Here is a 15,345-nt window from a genome sequence, read left to right as displayed (position 1 = left end):
GTGACCCAGGGCTGATTAAATGTGGGTCAGTTACTGTTATAGCCTGCCAGGCCCTACAGATGAACCCAAAACGGGGAGTGGGGATGGGCTGGGCCGGGCACAAGTTCTCTCCCCTGCAAGCCGGGCTGTGCCGGGCTGTGCTGAGAAAAGAGGGCTAGGAGGTGCTGAGGGCCCGGCTCCGTAAACCCCGGCCTACTCCGCACTGCAGGCGCCCTGCCCTCGTGCACACGCCTGGCACAGGGACAGGAAGCTTCCTTTCCTTAACGGGTCACACCCTGGTGTGCAATGAGTCTTCGTTCTTTTCTCTGAATTGGGCTTGGGCTCTACACAGGCCTAGTCGGGAGCCTTCAGGGCCCGTCTAGCTGCCTTTCTCTCTTGGGAGGAAAGACCGCGTTGTGGGGAACCTGTTACTCTGCTGTACTTGGGCCGTGAGGCCGTGAGGGTCGGGATGGCTTATCCTCTCAGTCAATGTCTGTCACCGACACAGCACACTGACAGGGGGCATTCACGGGAGAAGAACGCATGTCACCGCCAGCAGCCGCTGCCGCTTTAAACACACACTCACCCCAGGACAGGGAGGGACACTGTGTCCTGTGTGTAGACAGTCTCTCGATGGAGACTTGGGCCCCAAGCCCTGAGCAAGGGCTGCTGCTCCCAGGGCCCAGTTGGCTCCTGATCCCCCTTAAATGCTGGGTATTAAGAGACACCCTTCACTGTTTATTCAGCCGCGGTGTGGGTGCTCACGACGGCACCGCCTCGTGGGCAGAGACCGGGCACCACGCAGCGTGAAGCCTGGCGCAGGCGTTTCCATTGCAAGAACCTGAGCGAAGACACATCCGCCGCGTGCAGCGCGAGCTACCACTGCATCCGCGTCCGAACAGAATGACTGCGGGGTCCTAATTCACGCACGTGTTTTCTCCTTCTTGAGGAAATGACATTAGAGTTCTGTGTCTAGGCTGTCGGGAGCCTTCCTTTCTCCCTCCTCCCAGTTCAACAGAGGAAGTAACTTGGGCAGGTTCAAAACTGAGCAGATTCTGTTTCTGCATGACCAGCGTTTCACACTGCACACTGGGACAAAAATGGGTCAGTTTCAACAAGACAGTCCTCTGAGCCACAAAGGTGTGCACTCCTTCTCTAAGTTGCATGAAAGTGGCCCTGAACGAGTCCTGTGGAGGACCATGGCAGGCACGGGGCGGGAGCAGATGCCCAGACACGCAGGTGCTGAGCGCTGAGCCCAAGGAAAAGCAATGCCGGAGATGACAAAAGCAAAGCTAAACGTAATTAGATCAATCCCAATGCTTGGGGTCCCAGCGAGGGCAATCCAACCATCCGTCTTTACTCAGTCAATGAACAGTCCCGGAATGCCGACCCACAGCCCAGGGACTCAGCCATAAGCAGGGCGCACGGGCACATGGCTCACCCCGCTGTGAGGCTCCGGAGTAATTCTCTGATACACACGGACAAGGGGCTCGTCTCCTGGGCTTAGGGCTCCTGCTGAAGTTTGCTTCCCTCCAACAAAGCATTCACAGGACGGGGCACAGGAAGAGGGGGAGCCTTCCTGTGGAGAACACTCGTTCTCGACCCTGGAGGCCGAAGGCGGAGGAGCTGGGTGGGCTCGGGTGGGAGCGCGGCCTCCGCGCCGAGCACCTGGCCTGCACTCACCAGTCCCAGCGTGTCTCCGCGCCTGCCAACTGGCCGCGCCCTCAATTATGCCATCCCCAGCGAGCCTGAGTGTGGTCTCACGTTATCCCTGCTTGATTAATGTGGTTTTTAACACTGTGTGTGGTCCCGTGTGCACGCACGCGCGCTCACACACACACACACACACACACACACACACACACACACACACACTCTGCATGTCTCGGAAACACAGTCGACAACTTCAGGCCCTGTGGTGCCGCTAATGACAACACCGAATAAATGGCATCCTTCGCTGACCTTCTCCTCAGATTCCTTAAGAGGGAAAGGAGTCCAGGCAAATTCCAGCCACTCCTAGGGAATGCCAGTGCCAGTCCACGTGTGGGTACTGGGGGTGTTCCTTGATGGAGGGGAAAATGAAAAGGCTCCCAACGTGGAGGCTGCGAGAGCTAGAGGGTATGTTGCTTTTTCACACAGTGGCAGCTGGCATGTCTCCCTACCAGAGCAACGTGAACGGTGAATTCCACGCCGATGCCGACAGACGCGATCAGGATAACCACGGGCACGGCGCTCAGCTTGATTCCGATGAGGCCCATCATGCCAAAGAGCTCGACCGTCATCAGCGCCAGGACCGTCACCTGTCAGAGGGCACAGGGATGAGTGGCTGGGCACAGACTCGCTCTAGGGACGGAAACGAGGGGTGGCCTCACTTCAGATCGACAGCCGAGAAAGCCCCGACCCCAAACACAACGCAGGCGCTGACCTCTCCTGACCTCTAGTGCGACCTCCCCCACCTGGGCAGGGAGCCTGCAGCCTGGAGCCCGCTCTGGGGCAGCAGGAACACGAAGGCGAAGTGCAGTATGCCACTGCGAGCTGTTTCTCCCACATCCCTGCTCTAGAAAGCATTAATGTTTCCAAAACTCCACCAGAGCAACCTATGGAGACTTACACAAATAAGAACTCATCACTAGCTTCACATTTCCTTCTGTTTGGATCTTGCCCATCCCTCAACTTTGTAAACGAGTGGATGCTTTAGTGTTGGGCTGTCTGGCCCTCTATCCTAAAGAATACAGATAGGAGGGGGTGAATAAAAGTTCTTTCAGCGAAGGGAGCTGCGCTTTTGTCCGGAGCCCACGGAGTAAGTGAGGATGACTTGGCAGCAAGGGAAGCAGGAGAAAAGAGACTTGCCGACCGCCCATGCGGGTCAGGTTACAACCCCCTCACGCTGAAGAAACGGAGAGCAACTGGGGTGGACAAAGCAAACAGTCAAACCCAAGGAAAAGCGTTTCTTTGCCTTGTAACCATTTGCGAGGAGATGGAAAGAAAATCTGTCAGGTAGATTTTGGAGCTTCTTGGGCCAAAGGGGAGGAAATGCAAATAAAACAATAAACTTGACACAGGAGGGAGGAGGCGTGGGGCTGGGGCAGCGGGCAGCGGTGATAGGGGAAGAAGCATCGTGCAAGTCTCCTTTGCTCTCTCTCAATGAGCTAGTGAAAGACGGACAACATCCACTGCTTAAGTACCACGGAAAGCCCTGCAGACTAAACACCGACCTTTTAACAAACCTGCTGCAAAAGCTTGTGGTGCGGGAACGAGACCTGGTCTCTTGTTTTTATAATTTTGGCATTTAAGTCTATACCACAGTTCATGGAATCTAAACACTGCCATGATTTTATTAGACTCTACATAAAACTTTCTTCAAATCTGAGAGTATTACACGTGGAGAAAGGATGCCAAAAAGTAGGTGAGCAATACTAGCTTATCATGTCCCTCAGGAGTTAAAATACACACAACACATACAACCACTCCATTCCTACTCACTGTCCCACCTCCTCTAATCGTCCCTCTATTTAGCAGAACCTTCTATGTATGAGGTCTAAAGTGATCCCCAAATGACACTTGAATTGAAAAAAATCAGTTATGTTTTGAGTGTTTGCATTTCATAAATGCTTGGCGCTGTCACGGAAAGGGTGCGTAAACAAAACGTTCAAGGCTGCAGAAAGGGGACACAGGAGGGAGGCCATTAAAGGCTCTCCCTAACCCCGGACCTCGCCACCTCCTGCAGAATAAATATAGTGCGGGTGATGCAATCTATCCCCTGCCCCAGAGGCCCAGACATAAACAAAACCGCCGGCTGCAGAAAGAGCTAGGCCGAAAGGAATGCGACTTCCACAAAGACCCTCAGAATAAACTCACAATGATCCCCGCGGTCCAGGGGTTCAGGAGGAAGACGGCGCACACGAGGAACGTGCAGGCCAGCACCACGCTGATGGACAGCAGGAGCCAGTGGCGCAGGCCGATGTACTGCTCCCAGAAGAGGAAGGGGTAGCCGTTGGGGTAGCTGGAGAGCCCCAGGCTCGTGTAGTTGTTGCAGATGGTCCTGACTTTTTCAATCGCTTCCACGAAGTCTGAGGTGTCATGCAAGCCGTTGAGGTAGAAAGGAAACTGGGCGTATTCGATGGGCTCTGCGGCTGGGACTGGACAGGAAGGCGGAAGGGAGAGAGCCGTGGGTTAGGGGCTCCTTGCAACACTGCAAATGGGGTATAGGCACGGGAGAGAAGGGACAAGTTCCCCTTGCTGGCCCTACCAGATGTGTGTGCCCAAATTCTCCATCATTACAGCAGACAGAGAGAGGACCCTGCAGGGAAGTCCGCGTATCGCTCCTCTTACAGCGTCGAGGGCGAACACGAGAGGGTCCTCAGCTCTCAGATCTGCAGAGTTTGGTTTACATTTTTTAAAGCAAAAACTAACCTTTGCTTGTTTTTTGGGGGGAGCCTGTGATCTGTGTATTATTTGGCCTTTGGTCTCAGCGTTCTGGAAGCAGCCACTTTTATAAGGGGTCTAAACAACTTGAGAATTCAATCGCAGGAGCATTTTTTGTTCAGCTGACACAAGTGAAAATACTACGTTCAAACTGCTTCACTCAGACACCGATGAGAACAAAATAACCTGGAAGTCATGCTTTGCAGAGAGAGCGCGTCCCTTCCTTATCCTCTGAGCGCCGCCTTTCACGCAACGCTAAGTCTTCGGCAGCAGGGGCAGAAATCCCCACACAACAAGCATTTAGTGGCTGCCGTTGTGTGTTCCAGACCCTTTGGGGTCATTCAGTTGACTTGCTAAACATGATTTGCCCTATTATAATCTCAACTATAAATTTTCATTAAGACAAGCCTTGGCCGCTTGCCACGGGCTCCGAGGTTTAGATACCGGGACGCACAACCCGCCTGCTCTCCAGCCGCCTTGGCAAAGGAGCCTGAATCCTTTCTCCCGACCCCCGTGCCACTTCCTACCCGAGGTGGGAGCGAGCACCATCTCCAACCTGAACGCAGACGAGCCGCACACAGCGCCACCCTCCTCCCTGGCGGCCGCGGGAGGAAGAGGAGGCCGCGCAGGCTCCCGCTCGCTCTGCGCGGCTCTGACGGAGCGCAGGTGCTCGGGGGCTGACAGCAACGACCCAACTTGCCAAAAATCCCTTCAACACCAGAGCTGACAAAGTTAAGATAAACATATAATCCCCAGTGATAAAACTCTGCAATAGTAAACCAACACTCAACCTGGAGGCGTCCCCAGCTCTCACAGGGAACAGCTGGCACGGAGGAGCCGGGCCTGGTGGGCGTCTTAGAGTTCAAGCTACAAACGGAGATTAGAGGCTTATTTCTCAACGTGATGGAGCACGGGCTGTATTCTATTACACATCCTCATCTGTCTCCGCGAGTTTTAAAGTAAAAGACGGAGACTGTTGTGTTTGCACTTTTGAACCCTGGGCAGCCGCAGAGGACGAGGGCTGCGACTGGGCCTGGGGCAGCGAGGCCAGGTGGCCCCGTGCGCTCGCGGCCCCGGCGGAGGCACTTACTTCGCAGCCTGGTCTCCGGCATGTAGTCGGCCTTGTCGTGGACCCACTCGGGACGGTGCGGCCGGATGTTGGCCTGGGAGGCGGCGTAAGCCACGGGGTCGTTGCTGACCCAAGCGGTCAGGTAGATGTAGAAAGCGCTGGGATTGATGATGCCGTCCGCATCCACCAGGCGCCGTTTGGTCAACTGCAAAAGGGGAACAGAGGCCTTTCAGGACGGGGCTTTGGGGGTGAGAAGAGGGCTCTGCACCAGCACTGGTAACAAAGCCTAGGATGCCCCCGTTCGCGGGCGTGAAAAAGCCCAGCCGAACACCTTGGGTTTCTTTCAAAATGCGCTGAACAGAGGATGCAAAAACCGGAGTGTTTATCGCACACACAGTCCTGCAGATGGCCCGGGACTCACGCGGACCCATTACGTCTGAATGCTAAAAGACTGTCTGCAGCCAGGGCGGAGAATGAGCAATCTGGAGCAGCATATTTATAGGAGGGGAAGGGGGAAACCTGGCAAGAGTCCCTCTACACGTCTGTGTGCAGTTAACCTTTGCTGTTAACACTGAAGGAAATGCCACCCAGTAAATGGAGGAGAGCTATAAAAATAAAACAACATCTGTATAAATTTTGCTAACACTAGCCTCCTATGACCTGTGCATTCAAAAAATGCCCATCACCAGAGGGACTGGCGCCCAGCCATGGGCTTTCTGGGTAATCTGATTTCTGAGAGAGGTGGTCACCAGCAGGACCCACAGCCCATGCTGGCCCAACGCGACGCCCCCGCGAAAGCGGGTCTGGTGGGCTTCGCGTGGGTGAAGAACACTGTGAGAGAAATGCACGCACATACATACACGTACGTGGGCATTTTTTTCCTGTTTACTTTACATTCAGGCCTGGTTCCAACGCTTTTGGTCTTTTTTAACAAAATGAAAAACACCAGTGACAGCAGTGAACAGAGAAAGAGTGAAGGAAGAGCACGGAGGAGAGTGAGAGAACTAAATTTCGGAGATCTGGATTCAATTAATCCACAGGATATGTAACAACTGTATGTCTTCAAGCCGTCTCTGGAATCACAGAGCGCAGCTCAGGGCCTCCGTGCACGCAGCACCCTTCTCCCTCCCAGGCAGAGGAAACGATGTGTGTCGGGGAGGGACGGTGGCTGGCCCCATCGCTTGTGTCCCAGGGTGTCCCCGTCCCTGGAGCCCACCCCGGCCACGGGGCATTCCCGCGATGTCTCGGACAGGCTCCCGTGCCCACGTCCTTGTCAAACCTGACAGCGGGCTGCAGGCGGCCATAAAGAACGGAGCTCACACTCCGTAATAACTCTGAACAATGCGCTTTGTAAATCTGTCACCTTTAATGCCAGCAAAAAAGGGGAGACGATAAACAGAGCCGCCGCGAAGATCATTAGCCTGACGGTTCTCTGCTGAAGGTGAAGGCCGTGCGCCACAAGGAGCGGCGGACGGACCTGGGGAGCCAGCAGAGAGCTGGGGTCACGGGAACCCCAACCCGCCTGAGTGAGCAGCAGGGACTCGCTGGAGTCCACGCCCCAGGGGAGGCGCATGCAGGGGGACTAAGAGGCGCGAGTCCAACTCCTTTCCAAGGATTTGGGTTTCCGCGTGTCTCACTCAGGACAGGGCCATCTGTCTGCCCCCTTCTCTACGCCGAGGGCCGGGGGACCCTCCCATGCTCCCAGGAACCTCTCCCATCTCCTAACTGTCCATCCCCGCCAAAGTCTGCCTGCTCCAGTGCCTGCTACCCAACCATGCCACCTTTTCAAATCTGAATACAATCAGGACCAATGAGGCAACAAACATTAGAACTCAAAGCAAATAATCACCCCAGCATTTCTAACATGGAAAGGAGCCTGCACGCCTCCACTGCGCTTTGTGCTGGCAACTGCTCTGTAGGAAGGTAACACCCTTGTCCCCACTTGACAGATGAGTAAAGGGAGCTCCCTGGCCCCGTGGCCACACAACTAGCTGGTGGGATGACGGGCCTCAGAGCCGACGCAATGTTCTTCCAGGCCTGGGGCCTCCTGGCTCCAGAAAGCCAGGCAGGGAGGGCAGGCGGGGAACCGGCTGCCCTGGGGTTGGAAGTGGGAGTACCTGACTGATGTCGATGGGCTTATCACGGCTGCCCGTCTGCACCAGGAGTTTGTAGGCGAGGACCCCATCATCGGATCCGTTTTTGTAATTGTTTGGCATGATTTTCCCCGTCTCCCAATCACTGTCGAACGCGTCCTGAAGTCCTGGAAAAGGCAAGTGTGTGTAACACGTTAGAACTCTCCAGCGACCGGCCATATCGTAGCGGGGGGCTGAGGATGGGGAGCAGGGCAGGGCGGTGTGGGGCAAGGACCCAGAACGTTCTGTGCTCTACTTGTGCTCAACTTCACATTCAAATAATATCAGGCTTTTCATGAGTGAACTTCAGGTTGCTAATAACTGTCGCTTTTAAGGTCCAAAGGGGGAAATGTTCACTTCTAAGGAATAAATATACATGTTTCACCTTTAAAAAAGAACTCCTTTTCCTCCATGACTTATTCCAAAAGGAGGGAGGGAGGGAGGGAGGGGAGGAGGGAGGGAGGGCCGGAGCACAAGGAGAGGAGGAAGACAGCGGGCTCATTAACCGTTTCATGCCACTGTCTGGCCGAGCCAGGGGCTCTTCAGTGCAACCAGAAATTCCACTGGGAGGGGGAGAGACACATTCAAACTCCCAACTTCAAACAGCAACTCAGCTGCTCCGAGCTCAGGGTGAGTGAACACGATTCTGTCAATTTGTTCCATCTGTTCGACTTGTGGAGCTAACACAAGCTGTGGGATCGGCTGCCAGGTTGTGTAAAGATCACAGCCAACACCTATTCACTCTCCACTGTTCTCTTCGTCTTTGCCACCTTCCTCAGGAGAGGGCGCGGAGGAGAGCGGGCGGGGAGCGGTGCGCGTGTGCGCGGGGAAATACCTCACAGGGGAAATTTGGATCCGATTGAGAACAGGAAGCCACAGGCCAATACAAGGGGCTCTGCGAGAACAGATGACAAACCGCAAGCCCAGGGAGGGAGGAAGGGGCGGTCTGGGTCTGGGGGATGGGCAAGCCCACCACACACAGCTGCGCTGGCCTCTGTAATCAAAACCATCACTACAGACCTGGCGGCCTGGCCACAGCTGTAAAGAGATAAGCATGTTGGAAGAGAAAACAGGGCCCTGGTGACCCGGCCTGGGGTCTGGGCCATCCCAGGGTGCACGCATTCTCCTCCGACGCCCCCGCCCCCTGGCCATCGCCCTGCTCCCCCCAAATCACCTCCCAAGTAGAGCTCTGAGCGCCAGCAGCTCAGGAAACCGCATCTTTTGAACAAGCTGTACACGCATGGGTTAGACGTGGCCAGTAAGAAAGACAAGGGCTTATTTCATTTCGCGACATGCTCTGAATGACTTCAAAGGCACCCCAAAAAGCGGGCTCCATTAGCGCTCAAATGGTTAAGCTCTGGAGTTTGAAATGTGCCGCCTGGGGGGTCTGTGTCTCTCTTAACTACACCTTCCTTCCCATGTTGCTGCGGGCATTGTTTTTATACAAACAACTTGGGGAGGAGGCCTGTGGGCGCAGTGGGGGAAGAGGGCCTGTTAGGGCCAGAGAGGAGGAGCAGCCGCCGCGAGACCACCGGGTGGCGGCCCCCAACGCTCACACGGACTGTTTTCACGGCAGGGCACACACACAACAACCTGCGCTGCACAGATGTTATTTTATTACCTAAAGCCTTTTTTTCTGGTTTTGAAAAAAAATAAACAGGAAAGGAAAAACACCCCCCCCCCCCACCCCGAGAGAGGCCGGATCTGTTTTCCTCGCCATAATAGAATTTTCACCCCTTCATGCCTGTATGGCACTTTAACCCTCTCTCTCTCTGGACCTACTAATAAATCCTAGTTTAATTGATGCAACAACCTGGTGAGATGTCCCTATTTAGTACCACTTTACAGATGAGGAGACTGAGGCCTGGGAAGGTAAAACTACGTGAGGAAGCCTCCAGCAAGTGTTGGAGCTAAGCTTTGGACCTGGCAGCCTGCCTCCAGAGTTGGCTTGAACCACTGATGCTCTAAATTGCCCAGAACACACGATGGTGCCCAGGAAGGATTTGCTGAAAACACGAATAAGATGAGTAGAGTTAACATGGGCACCGACAACATCTGGGGCAAATGGGGTCCCAAAACTCCGAGGGCGGTTTAAAGATACTGATGCACTAAGACTCCTGGAACACCCCAGAGGGAAACAAGGGAAGAAAGACCCGATTTGGGGAGGATGACCCTGCCGGCCACTCAAGTTCAACTCCTCAGCCACGCTGCCTGGCCGCCACCTGGCACCAACTCTACTTGGAATGCAGAGATGAACGAGAAACAGCGACTGCCTTTACAGGAAAGTTAAGTCCTTGGAATCAGCATATTAGTTTCTGACTAATTATCAAAAGCTCAAGTAACAACGGTTGGCCTAGGTGCACACTCACAATTCACACTCACAATTCACAATTCTGGACACAAAACAAGGGACAAAAACTTGCTTCCACTGCCCCTTGGACAACATTTTATATTCCAACACAGGCACGCAGCAGAAAAAACTGGCATTTTACTGCAAAACATGAAAAGTTTTAGCTAGAACGTTTCTCATTTTATATACTTCATACTAATTATTTCCTGGTGAAAAGTTCTGAGCTAATGATCCCAATTGCTCAGAACTTTTCTTTGATACGGGCTCTAAAAAGAAGCAACTCAGTTACATTTTACTTGCATAATTCGCCGTGAAATATAAGCAAAACCATTTGTACATGGTACTCACTGTGATTTTTATCTCCAACTTTCCCTTATTTGCAGGTGTGTTCAGGGATGACAAGTGGGACCATTTCTATATGGCTATTTTGTATTTTTATGAATCCACACCCCCACTATTGAAATATTGATAAAGACCAGTGGGATGACATGGTTTTCAATGATAACTCCATTAACAACCAATGAGGGTTCCATCACTTCACCGCCACACACAGTGTCGTGAAGGAAAGCTGCTTCGAGGATAACTGCTTCCGGCGGGGCATGTTCAAAGACCAATCAACCCCTGGAGGGGCCAGTGTCCGGCCGTTCTGTGTCCAGGGCTCTGCTGGACTCCTGACAGTTGGCTGCAGTTAGTAGTTCTAAGGCTCCTGGGACCCTGACTTGGGAGCATTAAATGGATCTCACGTGGTCTAGGGCCGTGGTCGGCAAACCGCGGCTTGCGAGCCACATGCGGCTCTTTGGCCCCTTGAGTGTGGCTCTTCCACAAAATACCACGTGTGGGCGCACACGTACAGTGCGATTGAAACTTCGTGGCCCATGCGCAGAAATCAGTATTTTGTGGAAGAGCCACACTCAAGGGGCCAAAGAGCTGCATGTGGCTCGCGAGCCGCGGTATGCCGACCACTGGACTAGGGCAGTGGTCGGCAAACTCATTAGTCAACAGAGCCAAATATCAACAGTACAGCGACTGAAATTTCTTTCGAGAGCCAAATTTTTTAAACTTAAACTATATAGGTAGGTACACTGTTATTAACTTAATTAGGGTACTCCTAAGGCTTAGGAAGAGCCACACTCAAGGGGCCAAAGAGCCGCATGTGGCTCGCGAGCCGCCGTTTGCCAACCACTGGTCTAGGGGGATGCAGCTCACTCAGCAACCAAAACATGACTCCAATGCACTTTTAAAAAAGATTCTCAAGTCCAACTGCTTTAGGTCCGTAAAGGTATGAAAGCAGAGAAGTAATTCACAATACGCTATGCAAAGGTTAGCCCTCGCGATGCCTGGACACAATACCTCCCGCCCCTCCCCAAACTCCGCCTCACATGCCACATGGAGCACCCGGAGGACTGGCTGGGGACCCTGAAATCAATCCTACAAAACCCTTCTTCGCTCAGACACAGGCCGCACTGCGGACCCCTTTGTCATTAGTGGCAAGTGATTTACATGTCTTTGGCCAATGTGGGTGGGGTGAGTGAATGTGGAATGAAAAGCAGGGAATCTCTCCGCTGTCTAGTCCTCTTTTGACTCATTATCTAAAAATCAGTGCTTCCCAAACTACAGCGAAAAATAAGACTGGAAACAAATTAAAATTAATCTCACGAGCACATTAAAAAATTCTATTGATATCCTGCAATTTTCGTTGCCTTCCTCAACGAAGAGGTCAAATCTGGGGTACACGTCATGAACGAAATTCTAGGAACACAAGTCAAAGCCAGAAACCGTACTGAATCATTTTCAATTAAACGAGAGTTGTTTACCATTTCATGCAAACTCACAGGGAAACTGGCTGCTTACTCTCTACACACAAGTATATTGACTCAAGACCCAAAAAGGCACTTAAATCTGTGTTTAAACAAGTCTAATTAAGGGGGAAATTAAGACAATCACTTGGATAATTTAAGCCAAAAGTGTTGGGGGCCATAATTATTTGGGTGTTTCAGTAACAGCATTTTTGCTGGAATCGTGTGGATAATTATCTTGATTCTCCACTTTCCATGCGTCAACACAGAATAAATGAACAGATGTTCTTGGAATCACTGAATACATTCATTCACATTCAGTCAGCAGTTAGGAGTAAATCTAGATCTTTTTTTTCTCCAGTTGACAAATATTTCCTAGAGATGTTTCTAAGAGCAAGATTAGGAGCTGTAAAAGGCATTTTATTTTTTTTTTTAATCCTCACTTGAGGATATTTGCCCATTGATTTTTAGGGAGAGTGGGGGGAAAGACAGAGAGAAACACGGATGTGAGAGAAACTCATCGATTGGTTGCTTCCTGCACACGCCCTGACCAGGGCCTGGGCTGGAGGGGAACCTGCAACCGAGGTCCGTGCCTTTGACCAGAATCGAACCCAGGACCCTTCTGTCTGCAGAACGACGCTCTATCCACTGAGCCAAACTGGCTAGGGTTAAAAGACATTTTCAAGCAGAACTTGATTATTTATGAAATACTGTGAGATGTGATTAAGCATTTATAAGGTTTCTTCATGGCATTTTATGCCAAATCAAAAGATGGCCAAAATATGGAGTTTTAAATTACATTCACCAAAGATGCACAACCTGTGGGTGCAGGAAGCTCTGCTTCGGCAGCGAGCCAGCCTAGAAATTCCACCAACACTTCCTTTAGACCTGGTCACCCAAGCCACCCCCCACCCCCCCAAAAAAGGACACAGAAGCAGCCCGCTCCCGTCTCCTAATGTGCGCTCATAAATTCTCACGGAAGTGCCTGCATCACCCCACGAACCATTTGCGTTGTTTTATAGGCAAAGGCCAGCTTTGGGGGGCCTCCCCAGAAACAGTCTACGTAAGAACTTCAAGCAACACCCAGAAGTCAACGAAACATGTCAGTGTTACGTTCTAACACTGTGACACAGGGAACAAAAGGAAGTTGGGGACCCGAGCGCCCAGGCCCCGCCGCGGAGAGGACGAGCGCCCCGCAGCCCTCACCTTGCAGCCAGTCCCGGAAGTAGTGCAGCCACATCTTGGGAAGCTGCCTGTTTTCTTCCAGCATGACGTACTTCACCGTGCTGAAGCTCCTGTGAAGGTCGTACAGCAAGTGCTGGATGTTCGGGTAGTCTGCTTTCTGGGTGACGATGTACATGTTGTAGAAGGAGAAGTACTTGAACTGTGCAGCAATGAAGTCGTACTCTCTGGTTTCCCGGGGCACGATGTCTGTCAGGTCCAGGCCGTCGCGCACGCGCGTGGTCCCGTACAGGCTGAGCCCCAGCAGGCCCAGGAAAAGGAAGATCACCACCACCTGCAGCAGAGGGATGAGGCGCGGTCAGGCCCCAGGGACGGAACGGACTCCCCACCACCAACAAGCTGTTGGTTTATGCCTCGCCTTTACCATCACACGGGCCCTGACGCAGCATGGGGGTCGGAGTTGGGGGGTGGGGGAAGGGCTCATTCTCCCAGAGGGGAAAACATAAAGTCAGAGCACTCCCATTTTTCACAAAGGGTAAATGTTCAATACGTGAGGAGCTGATCTAAATTCACAGACACCGTTGCTACAGATCCTGTAGATCAGTGGTTCTCAACCTTCCTAATGCTGCGGCCCTTTAATCCAGTTCCTCATGTTGTGGTGACCCCCAACCATAAAACTATTTTCGTGGCTACTTCATAACTGTAATTTTGCTACTGTTGTGAATCGTAATGTAAATATCTGATATGCAGGATGTATTTTCATTGTTACAAATTGAACATAATTAAAGCATAGTGATCAATCACAAAAACAATATGTACTTATATATGTGTTTTCCAATGGTCTTAGGCGACCCCTGTGAAAGGGTCGTTCGATCCCCAAAGGGGTCGTGACCCACAGGTTGAGAACCGCTGCTGTAGAAGGTGAGCTCATGGAAATGGCCCAGGGGGTCAGTGGACCAGCTCCCCCCAGGCCTGGAATCCAGGGAATTCCCCAGGAGCCCGCTCTGCCGCTTCCTGAGGACAGGACGAGCCTCCTGTCTGGGTAGGTACCTTGGCTTTGGGCTTCAAGAGGAAAGGAGCATAGTGTTTCTCGGCAAACGATGAGAGCGTCCACTTGGTACAAGGCGGCTCGAGGCAGTGGAGGCTGGAGTCGGAGAACTGGGAGAGCAGGTCCCGCGTGGAGCTGGTGCTCTCGGGGCTCTGGCCGCCGAGCGTGTCCTGCGTCAGGGTGACGGGCTGCACGGAGATCTCGGAGAGCGGCTCGGCCGTCGTGTAGTACACGTGCGTGTGGGGGTCGTACTCCGTGCGGAGCTGCACCGTGGACTGCATGGTGATCTGTGTCTCGTGGGCGAAGCTGTGGCTGCTGTAGGGAGGCGGGGGGCTGGCGCGGGGGCCGTCGTGCGTCTCCGTGTAGGCCTGAGGCTCGACCTGGATCACTCTGCTGACACAGGGGCTGCAAGAGGGGAAACGTGCTGCAGTGGCCGCCGAAACGGGCTCTTGTTCCTGCTGATGACAAGTGCACCCGCTCCGCACAGCTCTGACTCGGGGGAGAGGGCACACGGTGGGGCTCCCCCACGCTGCCCGCTCCGCACAGCTGACTCGGGAGAGAGGGCACACGGTGGGGCTCCCCCGCGCTGCCCGCTCCGCACAGCTGACTCGGGAGAGAGGGCACACGGTGGGGCTCCCCCGCGCTGCCCGCTCCGCACAGCTGACTCGGGAGAGAGGGCACACGGTGGGGCTCCCCCGCGCTGCCCGCTCCGCACAGCTGACTCGGGAGAGAGGGCACACGGTGGGGCTCCCCCGAGCTGCCTGCTCCGCACAGCTCTGACTCGGGGGAGAGGGCACACGGTGGGGCTCCCCCGCACTGCCCGCTCCGCACAGCTGACTCGGGAGAGAGGGCACACGGTGGGGCTCCCCCGCACTGCCCGCTCCGCACAGCTGACTCGGGAGAGAGGGCACACGGTGGGGCTCCCCCGCGCTGCCCGCTCCGCACAGCTCTGACTCGGGGGAGAGGGCACACGGTGGGGCTCCCCCGCGCCGCCCAACTGCTCGGTCTGGACACAGACAGGAGTCAGTCGAAGGAGGCCAAGGGGAGGCTGATCCTGAATCTGGCTCAGTGAATCAAGTCGAAGCCGCTGAACCCCTTCCAGGCATGACTCCTTACAAAGAAAAACACCCCAAAGGCTATCCTTTTTCCAGATGTGTGGTTTTCAACCTTTGTTCTGCCCTAATCCACCGAGATATGACACACTCCCAACAATGAGCAACACTGGTTCACGAGAGAAATGAATCATCGTATCACAACCTCAGGGCTGTGAGAATGTGGTCAGAAAGGCAGAGAACCCCAGGGGTTCTGCTATCTCCCCAAGGCAGCACCCCCGTCGACTAGCGCCACTCCCCCGCCGCCCACCC

The 15,345-nt window shown here is 53.6% G+C and overlaps 1 protein-coding gene across 7 annotated transcripts in view; it reads right to left on the bottom strand.

Annotated features, from left to right (window-relative positions):
* The window catches only part of PTCH1 (patched 1), a 75,461-nt gene that overhangs the window by 10,777 nt on the left and 49,339 nt on the right, over window positions 1–15,345 (bottom strand). For all 7 annotated transcript variants that reach the window (XM_059656410.1, XM_059656407.1, XM_059656409.1 and 4 more), the window contains 6 exons: window positions 13,984–14,386; window positions 12,958–13,267; window positions 7,591–7,733; window positions 5,495–5,678; window positions 3,838–4,118; window positions 2,142–2,279 (listed from right to left, as the gene is read on the bottom strand). In XM_059656410.1, the coding sequence (XP_059512393.1) occupies window positions 2,142–2,279; window positions 3,838–4,118; window positions 5,495–5,678; window positions 7,591–7,733; window positions 12,958–13,267; window positions 13,984–14,386 (1,459 nt within the window). The remainder of the gene's footprint in view (window positions 1–2,141; window positions 2,280–3,837; window positions 4,119–5,494; window positions 5,679–7,590; window positions 7,734–12,957; window positions 13,268–13,983; window positions 14,387–15,345) is intronic.

This window comes from Myotis daubentonii, chromosome 11 (genome assembly GCF_963259705.1).
Source record: "Myotis daubentonii chromosome 11, mMyoDau2.1, whole genome shotgun sequence".
Classification (NCBI taxonomy): domain Eukaryota; kingdom Metazoa; phylum Chordata; class Mammalia; order Chiroptera; family Vespertilionidae; genus Myotis; species Myotis daubentonii.
Note: the sequence above shows the minus strand (reverse complement) of the source record. Positions and strands in the feature narration are given on the sequence as shown.